Genomic DNA, 21,016 nt, shown 5'->3' with positions numbered 1-21,016 from the left:
GACGACAACAAAATCTCTTTCCATGCAAATGATTCAGAATGACTTAATTTTCGGGGCATCTCATGCTATCTTAACCTCTTTCATTCAATTTTCACTCATTTTGGCGTCCCTACTCATTCGACTGCAACTGTACGACGACCACGCTTTCTGGGACTTGCAAACTCTGCGCTACTGAATGAATTTCAACTGCTCTATAGACCGGCGTCTCTTATCTTTCCTGTTTCCTTGAATTGTTTACAGGCCGTCCCTTCTTTCCCTTTGTGCTTTACGCTGTTTGATGAATTTCTTTTTTTCATCTATTTGATCTGATCTGATCTGATCCAATCTGTGGTATGATGCTTACGTTTTTGCTTTGTTCTCCATCCTATTCTATTCTTTTCTTTTGGCTTTGGCTTCGAGCTTCGGATGCAAGCGTGGCGCTAATTGGCGTTTCTGCTTTGCTTTCGGTCTCAAATGAGCCTTGGTGATTCTCTTACTGAGGTAGCGGTCTGTATGACCAGACCGCTATACTTCTACTATTTACCTGTTGGCCTGTACTTTACCTATCTATCTAGGAATAAATGATCTTCATGACGAATCTATTCTCCTCGTAGTTTATTACTCAGTCTCCGTCTATAGCCGCTCCTTTTCAAATGTCCAATGTTGATGCTTACGGTAGGTGCAACCGTGTTGTTCCTTCCTCTTCTTGATACTCCATCGCACCTTCCCTATGCGCAGTCTTCAGGTACACTATAGGGGAAGGCGCAACCCACGAGCTGACAAATCGTTCCTTCCATTTCCTGAAATTGCTTTGCACGGAAGGTGCGATGGATCAAGGCCGTTCCTTCCTATGTTGGTTGATGCTCCATCGCTCCTTCCATTAAACCTATGTCACGTTGAAAGAAGGAGCGGCCAGCGAGCTGACAAATTCCTCTTCAAAAAAATGCAGTGGTAGCTGGGTGTAATTCTGATATCAAAATTTATTTGTCTATCCTTGTTGTGCGGTTGTATATAGTCTAACCATCTTAATCAAAAGCGATGCATGCCCGGAACAAAGGAACGGTAACCAATAGACTGATATGCAAAGATAGTTGGTTGGTGTTGAATCTACTCAGATCTACTCAGGCCTCCAAGAGATTGACAGCTCAATCGGATGCTTGCCCTCCGAGACGAAGATGTCGCTTTGCACTGCACCCTTGGGCGCCTTGTCGGCGAAGAAGGTTGTGTTTCCATTGTAGGAGAGTTTCCCGTCTTCGGTCTGTGAGGTTCTACCATTAGTTGATGGATCGTTGCAGAGTTGTAGAAAAGGAAAGCTTACGCTGAATTCTACGGGGCTTAAAATTTGCGGTCCGCATGTGAACGCGTCGTCTTTGAAGGCACAGGGGCCTTTGCGGGTTGAGAGAGTGAATGAACCATCTAGGTTAGAGACATATAAGGTTAGTACTGTCATTTCTGCTGGCTTATATCATTATAAATTGTCAGATGAGGAAGACCAACCAGATTCTTTCTTGACCCTGAATGTTGCGCATGTACCAGCCGAGTACCATGTTCCTCGGCCGATGATGCAGCCTCGCTGATGACCCATAGTAGAGATGACTAGATTTCCTTTTCCGGAAAAGGGAACACCTGTGGGCCCCGGGCGATGAGGATGCCGCGTTGTGGTGGGTTCGTGGCCGGGGTTTTTGTTCGGAGTCTTTGGTTGGTATATGATACCGCTGGTTGGGCAGTTGGAAGTCTGGCCGTCTGTGACGATAGTCAGTGCCAGCTGTTAAGGTAGAAAGGTACCGGCTGAATAGACGAACCTGGGTCTGCTGGAACAAATCGTCCGGTTTGAAGAGGGCCTTGGACGTTGAAAAAGTACCATGCCTCTTGCAGATGGTGGGATCGGCAGCGGACTGTGACCGTCGCGCCATGTGCCTTGGATAGAGCATCCTCAATTTCACGACGAGTGTACGTCTGTGTATATGAAGGGACGACGCCAGCATCGGCAAGTGTCTGTGTCGTCTTAGTAATTTGTACTATAGGCTGGCTGACGGAATGCAGACCTTGTAGGTAGGAAGATCATGGAACAGCTCCACAGTTCTGTCAAAGTAGTCGACCACCTCTCGTTGTGGGTAGTAGTCCGAGTAGCAGTGCGTCTCCAGGGTGCTAACGCAGGTGCCGTGCTTGTTCCACTCGTGCATCCAAAGGTTGGGATCGTCACCTTTGTAATCTTTCCAGTAGATGCTCATCTGGTCCAAAAGATCTTTCCGGCCTGCATCAACAAGGATAAGGGAAATATTGCTGTATTTCCTATGCGAGTCACAGAATTGGTCAAAGCCTCCGTTGCAATGGTCTGGCCTGATATATATCGTTAGCAAGAGGGTCGGTCAAACTTGAGATAAAATGCTTACCAAAGCCCATGAATAGTCCATGAGTCCTCCGGACCAACTGCCGGGTCAGCATCCCAAAACTGGGTTTGCAGCATCTGGCCACCGGGGTAGTTGAAGCAGCATCTATCTTGTCCATGGTAGCTGGTCTGACAGCTCACTTCTAGCTTGCCACAGTGATCAAATGTGCTCCCTGAGGGGCTAACCTCTGGACCGGAGAGTGATGAAAGACCAAGTGAGCCCGTCACAGCCTTGAGAATTTGCTGCGGCCCTGGGATGGCCTCGAGGAAGCCTGACCCCGTTGAGCTCATTGCGGAGCTTTGTAAATTGTATAGCGGGTACCGAGAGAAGGTGTTGCCGTAAGCGCCACCCAAGCAATGTATGGCTGGGATATTAGGTTCGCGGAGTACGCGATAGAAATTTGAGTGATAAAACAGCTGAATTATCTTCGAAGAAACCCTCGATCGTGAGCAGGATGGAAATGGACCAGCTAGCTGGTGGTTGTAGGTACCTGACTACGTTCACGTGCAGGGCCTCATGACTCAGCATCCTGTCACATGGCAGGCGCAGCTGATAAGCGCCTTATCGGGGCTTAGCTCAAAACAACGTGAATGTCTTGAAAATGTTGCATTCAACAATGAGCGGGGTATAATCTAAGGTAAGAGTACATGCGGTCAAGGCTTATACAAGGTCGCCGCTGAGATATACTTGAGTTGAAAGTTCTCATTTTCATTCCTTCCGAGCCTGTTCAGCTGCTAAGGCTTTCTCGTGGACCCGTTCCTTCCAAAGTCTCAGAACCTCGAATCCAACTTCAACAGCGATGAGAAGAATAATGATCCACTCCAGTCGAAGGCCGTGGGTCTCGCTCAGTCTTTCCCGGAGGACACTGGCAATCTCCTGCGCATAGTCCATCTTCTCATTCAGTAGCTTGATACGGATTCCAACATCCAATGCCCTTCCAACTTGCTCATAGTATCCTTCCAAGCCGAGCTCGTGCCGACTGTCCCAGAATATGTCGGGAAGTGAGTCAGTGAGCTCCGAGTAGAGGTTCAACTGAGCTCGAACGCTAAGCAGCTGGCCAGTCTTTCGGAGAATGAAGTCTCGCGTATAGGGGAGGCGAGAGCCCTGCGACAAGAGCGTCGGAATTGTCCGCGTAGACTCGAAGTAATCTGATAATAGGCCTTCCAGCACCGCTAATTTGGTGCTGCGCGCTAAGCCAGAGGAGAATGCAACCTTTGTGAAAACGGTGTCCACAGACTGATGAATGGAAGTTTTGGATTCCAGCGCAGTGTCGCCGGGTTTGGTACCCAGGATTATGGTGTCACCATATATGCTGCTGTTCTCTCGGTGAGGATCCTCGACGTATTCCAGATCCTCGGTTTCCAGATTGTCAACATGAGCCCCCTCCGCCGCGGGGAGTAATGTCCTAGTCGCCAAAAAAGAGGTGAACCCTTCTGGAAGTGCCCATGATACAACGGTACCAGAGGGGAAAACAAATATATCACCAACTTCGTCCGCAGAGAGGTCCGTGGCGCTAGGATTGCTCACTCGGCGAATAGAGTCGAGGGGAACTTGGATGTGGACAACCTGAGGGAATAAACCGGTTTCGAGGGGGTCAGGTTCGTATCCTTTTTCCTGCAGTATTTCTCTGGCTTTTCGAATATTGAATTTCTCGGCTACGGCGTATGCGGTGATTGCCTATTAGTTTGACTGTTAGCGGCGTTTACCGAACGCTATCATGTCCCAAACCTTTGTTTGCAGCAGCCCAGCTTCTCTTAGCTGGGATTTAGACCTGAAACTATCCCTCGACCTTTGTGCCTCCACAGCTACTCTTCGAAGCGATGTTGGCGCAGCTGGTGACCTCCCTCCCCGTTTCCGCTGTTTCTGAGACTCTTGCGACGATCCTTCAGCATTGTCAATGGTACCGGACTGTTTCTGCGTGAGGTAGGCATTGGAAGAGAAGAAGTCCTTTCGCCGCGGAAGCCCTAATGGAGATGACGCATGCAGGTAATGGCTTTGAGGTTGTTTCAAGATCCGAATCGCGGCCGGCCGTTTACAGATCGAGGTAACATAAGTTCGTACGAACATGGTAGCGCCTACCCAGGGTTGGTGAATGACAAATTGCAATAGTACATATCATATCAGCTTGCAAGCCTCATGTACCAGGGCCTACCGTGGGCTAAGCCAGGATTGCCGATAGAATTAAGCTGTTGTATCAAAAGAGAACAAGCAAAGCGGCGTGATTGCTGTATTGCTTAGTCATATCCCAATGCGGTTAGCGTGAGTCCTACCCCAGGTACGGAGCTGTCGATGTCATGCCCGATCCCTCCGTCTGCAGCTTAGAGCTTCAGTCCAGGTACGGAAAATCCCCTCCGCCATGGACGCGCCTGGCGCGACTGAGGCATCGTCGACCCGAGTCGATCAAGGGCAAGGCTCACCCGCAAGACCATTGACCCACCACCGACGCCCTCACCGGCAACTTCACGCCGAGACGGAGACCGACGATGAGGACCAGAACTCAGAGGATGAAGGAAGTACGACAGAGACAGGATCAGAACACGAGGATGAGGATGAGGATGAGCCACACCTCAAATATTCGTATTTGACCAAGCAGCTCGGGGGTGTCTATCGGAACGGCGATGCAACGAGCATCTTCCTAGCGGCGGGCGATAAGATGGTATGCGGTCCTTCTTTCGATTGGCTTCATGCAATACTGATTCACTCCTAGGTGCTTGGGACACATAATGGAAATATTGTAAGTGACTTAGAAATTGACCGAGGACTCGGTAGCTGACCTCTTAAAGCATGTCTTTTCAGTACCTCTGTTCCGCCCTCTTCGAGTCTACCATGCGCATTCTGCTACCGTCACATCAATATCAATCTCACCCTATCCCCCGCCTCTACCAAATCTAAGAAATGAGTTGGCTAGTAGATTAGCCGAAGAACACAGTGCAGCCGCGAAGCCATCCTCAAGCTCTGGAAGTATTCGGGGCCAACCAAAGTCAGCGCCGCAAGCCGCCCTCCCCGCAACTCCGTCCAACTCGATCTATATAGCCACTTCTTCGATAGATGGCAATGTATGTGTGTCATCATTATTAGACAAGAAGGATGTTCTACTGCGAAACTTCGGTCGACCGGTCCAGGCTGTTGCGCTCTCGCCAGAGTACAAGAGCGACCGAACGTTCGTATCCGGTGGGCGGGCTGGCGAATTGATACTTACGACTGGTGGCAAGGTGGGTGTAAGCACAAATTCGACAACTATGGGTGGCGCAGCTGCCACAGCTTCCAGTTGGTTAGGTACTTTTGGGCTTGCAGGGAACACCGGCAAGGATACAGTTTTGCACAGCGGTGAAGGCGCCATCAGCACGGTAAAATGGTCTTTGTCCGGGAAATATGTTGCCTGGGTCAATGAGGAAGGCATTAAAATCATGCGGTCAAATCTACATTTTGACTCGGCGGATTCAGAGCTTGCATGGAAACGGGTCAGCCATACGGATCGACCCAATCGTCAAGGCTGGGAGGAAATGGCTAGTGTGTGGAAAGCGCGTGCCGAATGGGTCGATGAATCCTCTTTAGAAAGCGAGCTGCTGCCGATTGGCAATGGAGGGATTCAAGATGAAGCTGCTACACCGACACAGTCGACGATAATTACCGAGAGAGTGGAGAAATTGGTCGTTGGTTGGGGTGGCACAGTTTGGATTATCAATGTCTACCCTGATCGGCCTAATAAGAATAATAAAGATTTGAGGATTGGGTCTGTGGAGGTCGCCACGATGTAAGTTGATTCGCTCGAGCCTGACGTTGGACATGGACTAATACTGCTTCAGATTACGGACGGACTGTATAATCTCTGGAATTTCACTATATTCGCCTAGCCTTCTGGCTGTTCTAGGGTACATCGAAGCAGAGAAGGCAGATGGCCAAGGCGATGGCCGGCGTCGTCCACGAGGACAAGAGCCTGAGCTTCGTATCATCGACATTGCTACCAAGGAAGAACTCAGTGCGGATACTTTATCAGTGAGCCGTTACGAGAACTTGACAGCTTCGGACTACCACATGTGTGTTCTACCGCCCTGGAAAGCCGGTGTTCCAGTGTCGCAGCGCGGAGCTTTAGGAGCCTTGGGTACCGGCCTCTGGGATGCTACAATGTACCCAGCGCGTTTATTCAGCTCGGCTGCGAGCATTCGTAGCTCAACGAGCAGCGGGGACAAAGGCTCTAGTAGAGCGCCGAGCACATTTGCTTCACGTCGAGTGGCTGCGGACGAGCCTCTGCCCACAGAAGTCCAGGAAGTCGCAGAGAGTACCGGCCCGAAAATCTTCGTAAATAGTCCATTTGACTGCGTGGCAGCTCTGAAGAGAGACCTTGCGGATCATCTCGCATGGCTTACTGAGCACGAAAAATATGCAGACGCCTGGAGCCTTCTTGACGAGCATCCTGAAGCGGCAGGTTTCGACGGTGGTGATAGTGTATCAGTCGCAGCGGGACGATCTCAAACAAGTCTTGGCGATCTATTCGGTGACGATAGATCTTCCGTCACAGCGACGGACCGTGGCTCTGCAACTGCAGCTATACAGGAAAAACGCCGCATCGGTGAGCTGTGGATAGAGCAACTTGTGAGAGATGAGAGGTGGCAAGAAGCTGCCGAGGTGTGCGTAAGAGCACTGGCTGCCACCCCGAGGTGGGAGTATTGGGCCTGGGCGTTCATCAAGAATGACAAGATTGATGAAATCTCGTCCGTCATACCTGTCGGTCTACGCCCGCCCTTGTCTTCAAAGGTATACGGGACCATCCTTGAGCATTATCTTACGCATGACCGTCAGAAGTTCAATGAGCTCCTAGACTCTTGGCCTTTTGATCTGTTTGATGTTGAACAGATTACGGTTGCTATTGAGAAGCGGCTCGACTCTGAGAAGCTGACCCCAGAAATCGATGATGGACGGATATTGATGAGGTGCGTAGCCAAATTGTATTTGGCTGGCGGTCACTACAACGACGCATTGCGTTGCTACATCCGGCTTCAGGATGCGGATACCGCCATAGCTCTCGTCAAAGATCATCATCTTCTCGATGCACTTTCCGATGATATACCGGCATTTATCATGATTCGAGTCTCCAAAAAGCAACTGAAGTCCGCACCCATCGCAGAACTTGCCGAGAGCACCTCAGAACCTATCAAACTGCTTGTCAGCGAAGCGCATACAGGTATAATGCCTCCGGAGACTGTTCTTCAACAGCTCAATGCTGCCGATAAGCCTCTCATCTCGTTCTTCTATCTACGCGCTCTTTGGCGAGGGGAGTCCCTCTCACATGAGGTTGAGAAACCCCGTCGAGGGCGCCACAGGCAGGACGCGGCTTTTAAATTAGCAGCTGATGAAGGCAAGAACCTCGTGGAGCAATTTGCCGATACAGCCGTGGATCTTTTCGCCCAGTATGATCGCCCACTGCTCATGGAATTCTTGCAGACTAGCACAGCCTATTCATTTGACATGGCTGTATCTATTTGCGAGGAGAGCCGCTTCACTGCCGAGCTCATCTACCTGCTGTCCAAGATGGGACAAACAAAGAGAGCGCTGAACTTGATTCTTTCCGATCTGAAAGACGTGTCGCAGGCTATCGCATTTGCAAAATCCCAGGACGATCCAGACCTCTGGGAGGACCTAGTCGACTATTCTATGGATAAGCCTCGCTTCATTCACGGACTCTTGGTCGAAGCTGGAACATCCATCGATCCCATCAAGCTTGTGCGGCGGATCCCCAGCGGACTTGAGATTGAAGGTCTTCGAGAGGGCCTCACTGGCCTGCTACGGGAGCACGATCTCCAAGCCAGTATTAGCCAAGGAGCTGCTAAGGTCCTACAAAGCGAAGTGGCCATTGGGATGAACAGCCTGCGTCGCGGTCAGCGGCGAGGCATCAAATTCAACGTTGCCGAAGAGTCCCCTAGACCTGATGCTGCCGACGAAGCCGATGGCATAAAGAGTGAAGCCGCGTCGGAGAAGACACCAACGTCGGTGTCCAAACCGTCTACACCGCAAGCAGGACGATGCGCAGGCTGTCATCGTCCTTTCCATGCAAACGGTAAGCCGCATACCCCTATGTATCCTTGATGGCCTTGCTAACACAAGTTTGACCCCAGGGAAAGAAATCCTCGTTGCTTTTGCCTGCGGACACGCCTTTCACCTCTCTCACGTCCATCAATCTGAGCCCACGTCCCTTGTCCAAACACCAGGCACCCAGTCTGGCGCTCAGACACCCCGAGAATTCCCACCTTCACTTTCCCCAACCTTGGAAGAACCCTCGACGACATCCCGCACTGTCGGACCAAAGGTAACAACAGCGCGACTACTGCGAGATAGAATTGGCGATGGATGCCGGATATGCGCGCTAGCAAAAGAGCTCGAGGCTCTTGGAGATACAGAATGAGCCTGCCCTTGAAGCTAGCTTGAGATTTGCTTACTTGTCGGGGTCGACAACTACGAACTATGGCATTGTACAGTGGATTAGCCATACATACGTTCAAGCTGCCTTCGACAACTGCAACTAGATCTACTATCATTTTCAAGGGGTTATGTATTATATGAAGATACCCATAAAGTTACAATGACAAGACCCGTTCCCGCAACACTCGAGACTCATAGTAATCCATATACTTCAAAGCGTCACGGTCACAGAGTAGCAACGCATGCAATCCCAACCCTGAACCCCCTCTCTACCCAGCATGCTCCAAGCACAAGCACAGATCAAATCCCTCCCTCTGATATATCACTGTAACACTAACACTTCATCCCTGCATCAACCATTCCCATTTCCCATTCCTATTTCTCACTTCTCACCACTCACCACTCACCACTCACACAGTAGCACAGATCAGCAGTCAGCAGTAGCAGCACCCTCTTACCGACCTAGATCACCCTTCAATACCCCCCGTAATGATAAATGGTATTGGTTAGGAAAGGAACACCTCCTTACGTCGTGTGGCTGATAGGAGGTGAGATTGGGCGTCGTGGTTGGTTGATCGGGGGTCGCGGTGCTGGGGTTCGGTGTCTTGACTGAGACTCTTGACTTTGAGGGTAGGGAGGTAGATAGGTAGGATTGTCCCTTGCTCCGCTGGGGGCGCTCGATACGCAGTTGAGTTTAAGCGGAGGTGAGGATGGAGGTAGTCTTGTCTGCCCCATACCGTAGAGTATCTAGAACATGGCTTGGACCCTGAAGGGCTGCCCCGCTACAGCGTAGGTACGTTTGGACTTGTCGATACATAGGTAGGGGGTCCAGACTCCAGATGTGAGATTGAGAGCCATCGTGGTGCCTACACCATTCTTGCCACTCTACAAAATTCTTTGAGGTCGCTGCAAATCGGCAGACTGGAAAGACCGCTGTAAGCCAGGGGTATAACAGAACTGTGAAAGTTAGTCCGAACCCAATACTCTACGATCACATCCCACCCTCAAACGAAAGCCAACAACTCTTGAGCTCGAAAACGGCAGTCAAGCGACGATCAGATGCTTCTAACACACGGTGTGAGACTAGAACAGTGCTGCCTGTTCCAGAAGTGCTAATCACAGAATGGATTCAAAGAATTCAATAGTTCTATCCTTTTAGTTCGTCCATAGATTCCAGCCCAGAGGATGAGTTGGGCAGTTTTTCCGGACATTTGATCAGCCAATCGGATTCCGCAGATGACCGTTGACTACTCTGTATGGACTGTCAATCACATTCGATTGATTTGACAGTGGAAAGTCTAAAAGGCTAAACTCGAAAATGGAAGTTGAGGTTTGGAGCCGGGGCTGTACCGTGGTTGCTGCTGGGTGTATTCGCAGTGTTCGCAGTCAGCTTGGGCGATCGCGGGCGGATTTTAGTCCGTGTTACGTCCGATACGGTTGATGTTCTTGTAGCACGCAGACTGCGCTGTACAGTCTCAAGCAGAGTGTATACTTGAGTCTCGACTGAACGTACGGAGAAAGTAGTACGCGGATACGATCAATTATGCCGGTGCCCGTATGACTTGACCGAGAACAAAGGATTCATAAATCACGGTTATGCCGGGGTTTCCGCGACCGAATGACAGGGGCTCCTTATCGCACACGGTCTGAGAAGGATTGGGGGGGCGTGTATGGAGCATGGACCGTATGGTAGGGGGGTACGTGTTGTGGCGAGTGCGACGTCTGTGGCGAGTATCGTGTCCCATTGTTCCACACAAACACTCAGCCGAAGAAAAGATAGTAACCATAACCCATGATGTAGGGTAGAACAACCATACGATATACCTTGCCCAACCTTACCTAATTGTTTCGAAGCGCGAGCAACGAGCAGATGCTATTGCGTGTGCGTGGCGGTGCGGATCGTGGCCGCTGCCATTTCGACAACTGCTATTGGCGATGAACCCTGTCTGTGGCTAAAACATCCATATCGCTCAAGGTACGATCGTCGAGCCATTGACTCATGAGATGTCTTCTTCAGGAAGGAGGCTACGGACCAGTACGGAGCAGTCCGTACCTAGGGGCGAACAATGAGCTCATAGATCGCCGGCGTTGAGATTGAATATGGATATTGCCGTTGGAGTCAACTATGGATAGATTATATACGGCAACGGCTGTGTCGGATTGATAAAGAAAGAGCAAAGAAGCCCTCGGGATCATATGAAGGCGTGGTTCGGTGGAGCGCAAGTCGGCACTCGCTACTCGAAATAGAAATAGCCGTTTGCCCCCCGGCGGATTTCCACATGGGTGTGAAGTTTGGGTCGGAGTTGTTTCTCCGCAGCTACGACAGTACGGGAGGTCAGGGCTTTTGCAGGTGCCGTGGCCGGCCCCATCGATCGCGCCTGCCTAGTCTAGTCTATCTGGATAGCATAGGATGGATGAAGTTTCCTGGACATGGGAAGCGGCCGTTCGCTGTCACTTGGGGCTGAAATGCGGGGCTTCAGATGCAAGCGAGGTGGCCATATCGTCATAATGGAGGGGGGTGATAAGTGCTGACAGCTGGGCTGGATCCTTCTTTGTCCTCAAGATCGAATCGGCGGTTTGCTGAGCGCTTCCAGGTCCCCGGGTCGGTCCCTCGGGCCTGGATCTAGTACTTTTGTTTTCGCCAATGGAGTTGTTTGACGCCGCGCGGAGAAGATATCAGTTTCAGGAGAAAGAGAAACAAACATTGATACTAAAGTTACTCTACGTTTCATTGAAAAGTCAATCGTTAATTGTTATGGTGGTACAGCAGGCGCTTTTATACGTGGCGGTTCCTGAGATACATAAAGTAGTAAAGCTTCGGCAGATGAGACCTGCAAAAGCAATATGCCATTCAGTAAGAAAGTTGCTTCCATATTATTCTTTGCAGCTTCGAGATCATTCATCAGAGCTCAACGGCCAGATCATCATGGACCCCGATCAAGCTGATCAACATGTCGATATGGAGCTTTAAATTTGCTCGTGGAGCAGCGGCCGAATTCAGCGGTCTTTGCTCGGAAATTCGTACTGCTACTCTATGGTGTACGCGTTACTTCGAGTCATGGCAGCCTCTAGTCACGAGTACCGTGATGCTGCTGGCGAGCTGTGTTGCATGCTCTGCTGTGTATATTCGACATGCCAGACAACGGCTGGAGCATATTTGGATAATGACGTCACAATGACGACATGACAGGGGAGCGGCAGAGGCACTGTGGAGTGTGGACTGTGCGCCGTCCCAGTCCCCATTTCTTTCATTCTCTGTTCTTCTCTTAATGGACGGTTCGGCCTCTCATGCCAGCAAATGACAGCTACAGGATCTAAAAACCCGAGAGTATTCAGGGACGGCAGTCGGTGCATCTAAACACCAAAAAGTGCCGAATATAAGGCATTCTCTACTTCTAGAAACCAACAATACGCCATTCGCGGATTCAGAATAAGCAGGCCATTTTTGCTTTTGAGCTTCCAGAAAGCTACCACTCGTGGGCTTAGGATGTCAAGGGACGTGCGCAGGGCCGAAAGCATCAGCTGGACTAGAGTGCCATTCATTCCCTTAATCTCGCGTAGAGGTATGCAACAGATAGCGCGAAAGCCTCCAATGTGAGCTCCGTACGGGCTGATACAGATCGTCGCATGCCGGTATTTGAAGCTTGGATGCCGCTCTGCGCGCGCGTGTCATTGGCGGTAAGATCAGCCGATTTTGCCAATGTAACTGCCAATGTGAGGGAAATTCGGGGCCGTTTTGATAATTTGACACTATCGTTACATCCGTACTCTCTTCTATATCCGTCTTGAACTTACAATTGACTTTCTAGGTATCTACCCTGGACACTAGATTGGTAGCATGCTGTACAATGTCTGATATCATCATTCTTCCGATCGAACGCCTCGTTGTATACGATTGCCATTGTTTCGTTCGATCTAAGCGCTGGCATGAAGGCGATATTATACTATTCCATCTGGAACAGCCAGTACCATCCATCAGCCCACATGCAAGCCAATCTGCCGCCTATGACACGATAGGGTTAGAGCTCGACATGTGGCTTAACCTAAGAAACGCCAGCATGGGCCTCGTGTCGATAGTCGATACCTACCGTCAACCGCGACGGGATGACAGTGACATGACATCCATTAGTCTGCGCAGGATCAGATGCTTCAAGAGATTTAAAGTCGAGTCATTCAGAGCTCTTGTTGATCGATGCTTTTAAGGGCATAAGTAGTTGGCGCATGCACATATGATGTTTGTTGTCCGTTATATGTGGTGCTATTATTGCGCATCCGCCACTCACCCCGCATGGTTCAGCTTATAACGAACAATGCCTGTAATAGGAGCCAAACAAATAGCGAACTTTTACTTGACCATTCTGATACACTTTCGATGGGGAAGTAGAGTCCAATCTCTGATTTCTAGTAGAAGAGCAGTGAAAGTCAATACGTGTTTGGTAAAGTGCAGGTACCTGGCGCGTAATCGAGCAAGACTCCACCGAGGAGCGACTCCATCAACCACAGCGAGGCCAGCCCAGTCAAGTCCCCGCCGGCGCCCATCGATTGTCTCTCTTTTTTGGGGCCCGTCTGCTTCCGTTCCAGTTCCAGCCAGATTCATGAGTTTTTTGAATAATATTCGATCTGAAGAAATAAAGCAGAACCAGCGATTCCAGACCTTCTTCTTATCGCTTCGTTTGGTTTGAGAGTACGTACGTAGCAAGTGAGACCCTCCCAAGCGGAATTATTATTCATCCATCCACTTGCACTCCCTCCCTCGACCACGACCACTGCTGCTCTCTCTACTACCACCACCGAGCATTCACCGCAGCCTTCCTTCCATCTCTCCTCCACCTCCCCCCCTCCCCTCCAACTACTCTCTCTCCCCCGACAATTGACTTGTCCGACTCTTTCCCTGCTGACTTCCCTTCTCTCTCGACACTCTCTCTACCTGCCTTCTTGCGCTCACTTTCTCTTGTTTCACGCAATCAACTGTTCCTACCTGAATCTCACCCTACCCCTGCGCCTTATCCGACCTCAATCTTCTTGTTCCCAATAACTTTCCCCGCTGCCTGACGCCCCTATCTCAGCGCGATAACCACCTGTTTTCTCACTTCATCGCCGTCGCCTGTCATACCATGAGCGCATTTGTGTCGTCTGCTTCCTCCGTCTAATCACACCTTATACTGCCCCATCCGCGTTTCGAAGCGACAACAAGGGCGCGGGGACAAAACGGGAAATCTCCCACACTCCTGTTTTTTCTCTGGCGCCCCGATACGCATTTCGTACCTTGAATGCTATCTCCAGCTGTGCGCTCTATTTGCACTCTTCTTTTCCCACTACTAGGCGCATAATCACGCTACGGTCAGGCCATCATGTTCCGTAACAGGTACGTTCTTGTTACGTTCTTGTGCCGTTCACTGAATGCTCGGTGGCCGACCTTTGGCTGACATAGACGGTTTTTTTTGTTTGATGTAGGCGCAATTCGCAGAAGCCCAACGAGGAGTTGATTCAACGATTCAAGAGTAGTTTCTCTGATGTTGTTACTCCCTCCGCTAATATGCCTGCGGGTGGACTGCCGCAGCACCCACTGGCTCAGACTTCAAAGTACGTCCTGCTAAAAAACCTTGGAATTAATTTCGTCTGGAAGCTCGATAAAGTTCGGAACTGACTGCATGGTTTCACTCTAGGTTTCCCATGGACGCGGATATTAAGCTTGATACTGCTACGATTCCAGTACCGCCCACACATGATGCGCAATTCATGGCTCCCATGGTCGACCCAAACTCAGTACAATTCATTAATCCGCTTAACCAGCTTCATGGCTACTATACGCCGAATTCCGGGAACCTGAGCGCTGGATATCACAGCCCGGCTGGCGACCTCCATACGCCAGGGATGGGCCTGAGCATGATAACTCCGCTTTCTTTATCGCAACATGGCCAGATGCCTGCCAACAACATGGCCATCGATCCCTTCAGCCAACAGTTCATCTCGCCGCCGTTCCAGAACCCGCATCAATTCGCCCCGCAAGTGACGTTCGCTCCCAACGAGTTTGTGCAAGGCGATATGGGGTTTGATGCTGTGGATGAGTCTCTCGACGAAGGGTCGCTCCAAGACGTGGATATGCAGGGAAATGCGCAGGCTCACATGTCTAGCATGATGCCGGGCTCTGTCCAGCAGGACCTGCATATACCAGGAGAAAAGTAAGAAATCGCAATAGCCGGTTATTGCCGGTTCTTTTTTTAGCTAACGTGCGCGCCTGACAGTTTCCGCTACAACGTCACGTTGAGAGCTCCAACGGCTATGATTAACCACCAGAACGAAATTCCCGTCACGTACCTTAACAAAGGACAAGCTTACTCGTTATCCGTTGTCGATACCGCACCGCCGCAGCCGACCTCGCAGCCCGTCAGATATAGAACATTCGTGCGCATCTCTTTCCAGGACGATGAACAACGGTCGAAACCTGCAGCTTGCTGGCAGCTCTGGAAGGAAGGACGTGGAACCAGCGAAGCGCACCAACGAGGAGGAAGATTGCAGGCTGTTGAATTTGTTGAACCAGCTCAAGGAAACGTTGACGATCAAAAGAACCGACAGATCCAGCTGGAGAGCTCATCATTCGACGGTTTTTGCGTTACGTGGACAACTAACCCGACGACCAAGGCTTCGGATTGTGCTATCTCAGTACGATTCAACTTCTTGTCTACTGATTTCAGTCACTCCAAGGGCGTGAAGGGCATCCCGGTCCGGTTATGCGCAAAGACAGAGATGCTATCCGGTGACTCTTCAGCAGAAAACAGCAAGCAATCTGAAGTGTGCTTCTGTAAGGTCAAGCTTTTCCGTGACCACGGAGCCGAACGCAAACTGTCCAACGATGTTGCCCACGTCAAGAAGACCATTGAGAAACTTCGCCAGCAAATCCAACAAAACGAGATGGGTGCAGGCAATTTCGGAAAGAGAAAGCGGAGCAGCGGCGCCGTTGCCTTTAAGGGTTCCGAACAGCGTCCGACCAAGATGTTCAAGCACAAGCGCACCTTGTCTATGAGCTCACAGGATGGTACCGGCAAGATGACTGTTGCCGATGACCTCCACGAGAAGCTTGCCCTGCTTCAGGACATGTTCTCGTCGACCAGAGCTGTCAGCATTCTCGCTCTTCGAGGTGACGAGCAGGACGACCCCGATTTGTTCCCCGTACAACTTCCGGAGAACCGGGATTTCACCAAGAAGGATATCCGCGGCGGCCGTCAATTCAGCTTTGACAAGCTGCAGGAAGTTTCACCAACAACCAGCAACATGTCGATAAACTCGCCCATCACCGCGAGTGCTATGCAGAACAACATTTTCTACGATTCCGAGTACTCGCGACAGTCATCGGAGGTTCCTGAGAACAAGGGATTCTTGAAGCACCCTGTCAAAGTGCAGCGAGTACCATCAGGGACTGGCGCCAACCCAATGGGCTACATTGAGGCAGTCGATATCGACCCAACTTACAGACCGCCGGCAGAGCGCCAGCCTCGGCCAAGTAAGTTCCCCATTAACCAAACAATTGTTCCCGAGCTAACTTGAATAGTTGCATGCTTCTATGTGCGGTTTCCCAAGAATGATCAGCACCAGGATGATTACTACCGTGCTGTTTATCTCACCGAGCGCACAGTCCGTGACCTGATGGAGAAAATCTCTATGAAGCAACGGATCGACCCTCAGCGTATCATGCGCGTCCTTCTCGTTAAAGAAAACGGTCTCCGGATCATGGTCGATGACGACGTGGTTCGCGAACTTCCCGACGGGCAAGACATGGTCGCTGAAATCTCGGAAGCGCAAACATTCGACGCTGCAGATACGCCCTCACCAGTCGAAGTCAAACTGAGATACTAAGGTCGCATGACCAACACACTATACAACTGTGCTTTTATCTTACGTTCAATCGGTTCACATTCGGAGCAAAAGATACCATTTTTTGAGCCTCGTTTGCGTGCGCCAGGTGCGCTTCAGGGGGTGTGGGTTTGAAGTTCTTAAACGGTCCTTTCGAGCGTTTCCTCGCCCTCCTCGGTTTGCGGCGTTCGGGTCAATTTTCTACATCTATTCTAATGCGGTCATTTGGGGGCGTTGAATACGGGGATAATACACGAGTCCTCGGGCAATGATACCCTTTCCTATTTTTACCACCCGGACGGCATGTTGGTTTTGGTTTGCTATATTTGTCTCATACTAATCGATGATACCGTCGCCATCCAACGCGGTGACACACCTAGTACCGAGATACTAGGAGTAGGTATGCTGGATGCTCCTGGAACATGGCGGCAAACATACCATTTGATGACTTTTCTTTCTATTTGTTTTTGCAGCTGCAATATAGCGGCTTTGGCTGAGGGACGATCAATGTACACGAAGAGATACCCTCATTTTCAAAATTTTCCGATTGATGTTTGTTCCGTTCTGCGGTGAGATGATTGCCTTCCGGCAGTTGGGCTCTTGAGTGTTAAACTGATCACCTGCTCTTGCATGTTCTGAGTGTTTGAATGATCTCGAGGGTTCTCTGTCTAGGGGACGTGATGAAGGTTTGGCAAGAGAGTATTGGAATGGCATGTCGAAGAAAATCATGTATGTAGTTTTGAGTCGTGACAGAGAAACCGGGTACAGAACAAATACGACTTGAACCCTGGCGAAAAGTCCGGGCTGCTACAGTGAACTGAGTGTCTTGCTTGGTCTTAGTATAGGTCCAGAACACGTTGACCTAGCCAAGCTATATGAAGACCCTGAAATAGAGACAAACCCATAGTGTTCAAACAACGCCAAGCGGGCACTTACTGCAAATACCCAAAAAAAACACCACTTAATCTCCTAAACCCCCATAAACCACCACTCAATTACTATCTCAACACCCAGGAAAATACTCCCGAACCCTAACACCAAACCCAAAGAATCACCAACCGAGCCATAGCCCGTCATGACTGGCCAGTCCCTGCCGATCTGGCTCATCTTTCCCCTAAAAATTCGATTCGGATCAGGACTCAGGAGAAATCCGTTGCGATCAGCTCCGGCAGCGGTAGCATCGATCGATCAATCAGTGATCCATGGCCGCTCATGACGTCACAGAATCTCTTTTGCGGTGTCGAAGTGAGGATTCTGCGCTATGACGTCGCCGATGCATGGCTTCCTTGGTTCGCTGTTCTTGGGCGAATTTTATTGCTGGATCGGCGGTGGATGCTCGGTCCAAGCAGCTAGTTCTCGGTGAGTGGGGATGGCGGATGAAGGATGCATGCCAATTATGGATTGCGAATTTGTTTAGGTTGTTTTGGGTGTATTACGGTGTATTATTGGTCTTTTCTAGTACTAGTAGCTTAGGTTTTTGGATGTACTATGATTTTGAGGTGGTAAAGCCCAACAAGAGGTTTATATTGCAACTTAAGCAACCAATCAAAGCTTCTCTGTCAGAATGAGATCCTCTTACAAGTACCAGAGTGGAGATGTTCGATTCTGTACTTTGCACATCTTGTAAAATCAATGAAATCCATTAAACAAACCAACTATACCTCCCTACTCTGCATATCTAACAAGTCTCAACTGGACCACGATAATCGCCACCGCCCACCGCATTATCGTTCCCCATCCTCAAGACCACAACAGCATTGGTCCCTCCCAGCTAAGCTTCTTCGAGTCTAACGGCGGCTCCTGCAAGCCGCTGATCTCTTCTTGTTTTCGAGTGTAGATGGGGGTGCCGGAGGTCGAGGACGGTCTGGGCTTGATCGACGTGTCTGGACTCTGGACTATGGACTCTGGGGTCTGCGGACAACAATGGGCTTGAGCCTTGGGGAGGAGGGGAGGAGGGGCTTCTCTTTCCAGTTTCTTTTCCACTCTTCCACCCGGTTCAAGGTTGTCTTGTCAATGGCGGTGACTGACTGTCAACGGCAGCTAAGTTTAAATGGTGGCGGCACTCACTAGAACTGGAAGGCAAGGATATTTGCCTGATCTGAAGTGGACTGTCTCGTGACTTTGACCGTTGAGTCTTGACAGTTGATGCCGGGCATTGATAGGATGCTTTTGATGCTATGTATAGAGCTAGGTGGCACTGGTACTGAGCTGGTGCCGGCCCTTTCCGGGTCTTGTGTAGTGCAGGTGGACTATGCGGGCTGCCTTAGCTTGTGCTCTGACATGTGCTTGACTTCTTCCTACTAAGAGCGAGCCCTACACTTAGTGGGCTACTATCTACACTATACCGTGCCTAGTCCATAGACATACTCGAATACTGAGATCAGAGAGACTGACCCTTGAAATCGTCATCATGACTTGAAGTCGTAGATATATTCGTAGGTAATGAAGAGCACAATTCACTATGAAGACATACCAAGGTCGCGCCTTCCACATGAGCATGTTTTGATGTGCCTTCCCGAACTGGACGGAGCTGGCCCTGCCATGAACTGCCCTGGCCAGAGTAACACACTCTCTTCCTTTACCTTCACTGACAGCCCCCTCTCTCGCTTCTTGTTCTTTCGTTCAGCTTCGTCCTCCTGTTCCTTCTTATTTCAATCCGCCGCTTGTCATACCTGTCGCTCGCTTCTCGTCTGATCAAACTTCTTCGATCGTTGCTTTCAATTCCCACTTTCGTTCACCAAGTAATCTCAAATCCTGTCTAAATCTTCAAAATGGCCTTCAAGCTTGCCCTTCTGCTTGTTGCTTGCTTACTGGTTGTTACTGGATGGGCGGACGGTGAGTTTCCTGTCTTGTTCACCAATGTCTGTTCATGCACTAACCTCATTGCTGTGATAGACAACGCCGGAATCCTCGATGCGGCACTGATCGGAGAGGACTTGGAGGGTCATTTGTGTACGTCCACAATCTGTGTCTCTGAACAAACACTTACTGAAACAGCCATCGAAGACTGGTACAAGCTCCATGAGGATGTGGATCTTGCGGGAACCAAAATCTACCGTCGTGCTGGTGAGCTTCCTCTGCTGTCCATCTACGGTTGTTTAGTATGACAGTCTCTGATTTGATGTTTGATGTTAGTGGCTACTGTCACCGTTACTGAAACCGTTTGTGGACCTGTTGCTTCTGACGGCCCGACCAACCCTTCTGGAGAGTCAGCTCCCTTCGTCTCAATTCCTGAAACGACTCTCGTGACTGCCACAGGCACTGAGCCGGCCCCTGCCCCCACAACTGAAACGGCTCCTGCTGCGTCTGGAACCGGTGGTGCTCCGTCTGATGCTGAGCCTACTGGCGTTGAACCTACTGGAGTTGAGCCCACCTCGGATGGGCCCTCCTCGGACGGACCAACAACCACCCACCTCCATACGAGCTCATCTACCTCTGGCGAAACGACCTCTGCCGATGAACCTGAGGCTCCTACCCAGACTTCTGATGGCCCGAGTGCTTCCGCTGAACCCACTCTCAACGCCGGCTTCCGCCAAGGTGGAACAAGCAGTCTCGCTCTCGCCTTTGCTCTGACATTCGTTCGTTTCTTTGGCGTCTAGTCTGTTGCACGCTGATACGGCCAGCCACTACGGGGAAGCATGACGAAGAAACGCCGTTCGATTGTTGTTTTCTTCTATGTCGATGACCCTGCATCAAAAATAATGCTTTTTATTTCATGTTTTTATGGATGTCTCTATGATGCACATGTGTTATAGCACACTGCTCCCGCTAATGTCGGATTGACTCGCTTTCTCGTTTATCAAGGATCGTTAATGTACATTCGAGTTAATAATCGATCAAATTGATTGTCATCTTCAACACTAATGACATGCTCTCTATGCAGACCTGCTGGATCATCTGATGGTGTAGATCTTCTGTGGTGACATGGAACGGCTGACTGCACAGAGGATCAGCTGTACTACCTACGTACACCGGACGCCAAAATGGAACGCAGGGATCGGCTCGTTCAAGGTATACACTACAGTCAGTACGCCGTACAGTTGTGCCAGCTGCAAAGTTACTCTCCCTGCATAACGGTGCTTTGGTCCGCATCACGCAAGTGCAGAGGCGGGTGTCCAAGGCACGTCGAGCGCCTACGGAGTCTGCTACAATGCATACGACCAAGAGAGCTGGTATGAAAGAGAAAATTCATGTGGTATATCTATGACCACCTGGCCTATTATCAATTATGTATAGAACAATCTTAGAGTGAACCACTCATGATCCAAGACCTGCTTATCTCATGGTATACATGACTCTTCGCAACCGCCAACGCCGGATATTCGAATGCCCAACAAGGGCATTCACAGAGCGGGACATTAGATAATCCCAAACGCCAC

At 50.2% G+C, this 21,016-nt stretch overlaps 5 protein-coding genes across 5 annotated transcripts; 3 read left to right on the top strand and 2 right to left on the bottom strand.

Annotated features, from left to right (window-relative positions):
- Nucleotides 1–586: 586 nt before the first annotated feature.
- Nucleotides 587–2,983, bottom strand: BDV14DRAFT_69991 (T2 family ribonuclease). The gene is made up of 6 exons (XM_073777313.1): nt 2,373–2,983; nt 2,025–2,319; nt 1,782–1,974; nt 1,477–1,722; nt 1,298–1,395; nt 587–1,237 (listed from the first exon to the last, which is right to left on the bottom strand). Exons 1-6 carry the CDS (start codon nt 2,657–2,659, stop codon nt 1,097–1,099), a joined length of 1,260 nt encoding a protein of 419 aa, XP_073633086.1. The 5' UTR covers nt 2,660–2,983; the 3' UTR covers nt 587–1,096.
- On the bottom strand, nt 2,869–4,551 carry BDV14DRAFT_70007 (RMD1 family protein). Its single transcript, XM_073777314.1, has 2 exons — nt 4,098–4,551; nt 2,869–4,046 (listed from the first exon to the last, which is right to left on the bottom strand). Exons 1-2 carry the CDS (start codon nt 4,434–4,436, stop codon nt 3,078–3,080), a joined length of 1,308 nt encoding a protein of 435 aa, XP_073633085.1. The 5' UTR covers nt 4,437–4,551; the 3' UTR covers nt 2,869–3,077.
- Nucleotides 4,552–4,619: 68 nt separating this feature from the next.
- Nucleotides 4,620–8,917, top strand: BDV14DRAFT_69951 (CLH domain-containing protein). The gene is made up of 5 exons (XM_073777312.1): nt 4,620–5,025; nt 5,077–5,103; nt 5,153–6,123; nt 6,176–8,424; nt 8,483–8,917. The coding sequence occupies exons 1-5, from the start codon at nt 4,726–4,728 to the stop codon at nt 8,767–8,769; spliced, it is 3,834 nt and encodes a 1,277-aa protein (XP_073633084.1). The 5' UTR covers nt 4,620–4,725; the 3' UTR covers nt 8,770–8,917.
- A 4,886-nt stretch (nt 8,918–13,803) lies between these two features.
- Nucleotides 13,804–16,790, top strand: BDV14DRAFT_69944 (grainyhead-like protein). The gene is made up of 5 exons (XM_073777311.1): nt 13,804–14,151; nt 14,241–14,369; nt 14,453–14,968; nt 15,032–16,287; nt 16,336–16,790. The coding sequence occupies exons 1-5, from the start codon at nt 14,138–14,140 to the stop codon at nt 16,638–16,640; spliced, it is 2,220 nt and encodes a 739-aa protein (XP_073633083.1). The 5' UTR covers nt 13,804–14,137; the 3' UTR covers nt 16,641–16,790.
- Nucleotides 16,791–19,408: 2,618 nt separating this feature from the next.
- Nucleotides 19,409–20,236, top strand: BDV14DRAFT_195652 (uncharacterized protein; the record flags this gene model as incomplete). Its single annotated transcript, XM_073772268.1, has 4 exons — nt 19,409–19,472; nt 19,533–19,589; nt 19,635–19,703; nt 19,773–20,236. The coding sequence occupies 4 exons, from the start codon at nt 19,409–19,411 to the stop codon at nt 20,234–20,236; spliced, it is 654 nt and encodes a 217-aa protein (XP_073633082.1).
- Nucleotides 20,237–21,016: the final 780 nt, after the last annotated feature.

This window comes from Aspergillus stella-maris (assembly GCF_047715825.1).
Source record: "Aspergillus stella-maris strain CBS 113639 unplaced genomic scaffold BDV14scaffold_3, whole genome shotgun sequence".
Lineage (NCBI taxonomy): Eukaryota > Fungi > Ascomycota > Eurotiomycetes > Eurotiales > Aspergillaceae > Aspergillus > Aspergillus stella-maris.
The sequence above is the reverse complement of the archived record's forward strand: the minus strand, read 5'-3'. Positions and strand labels throughout refer to the sequence as shown.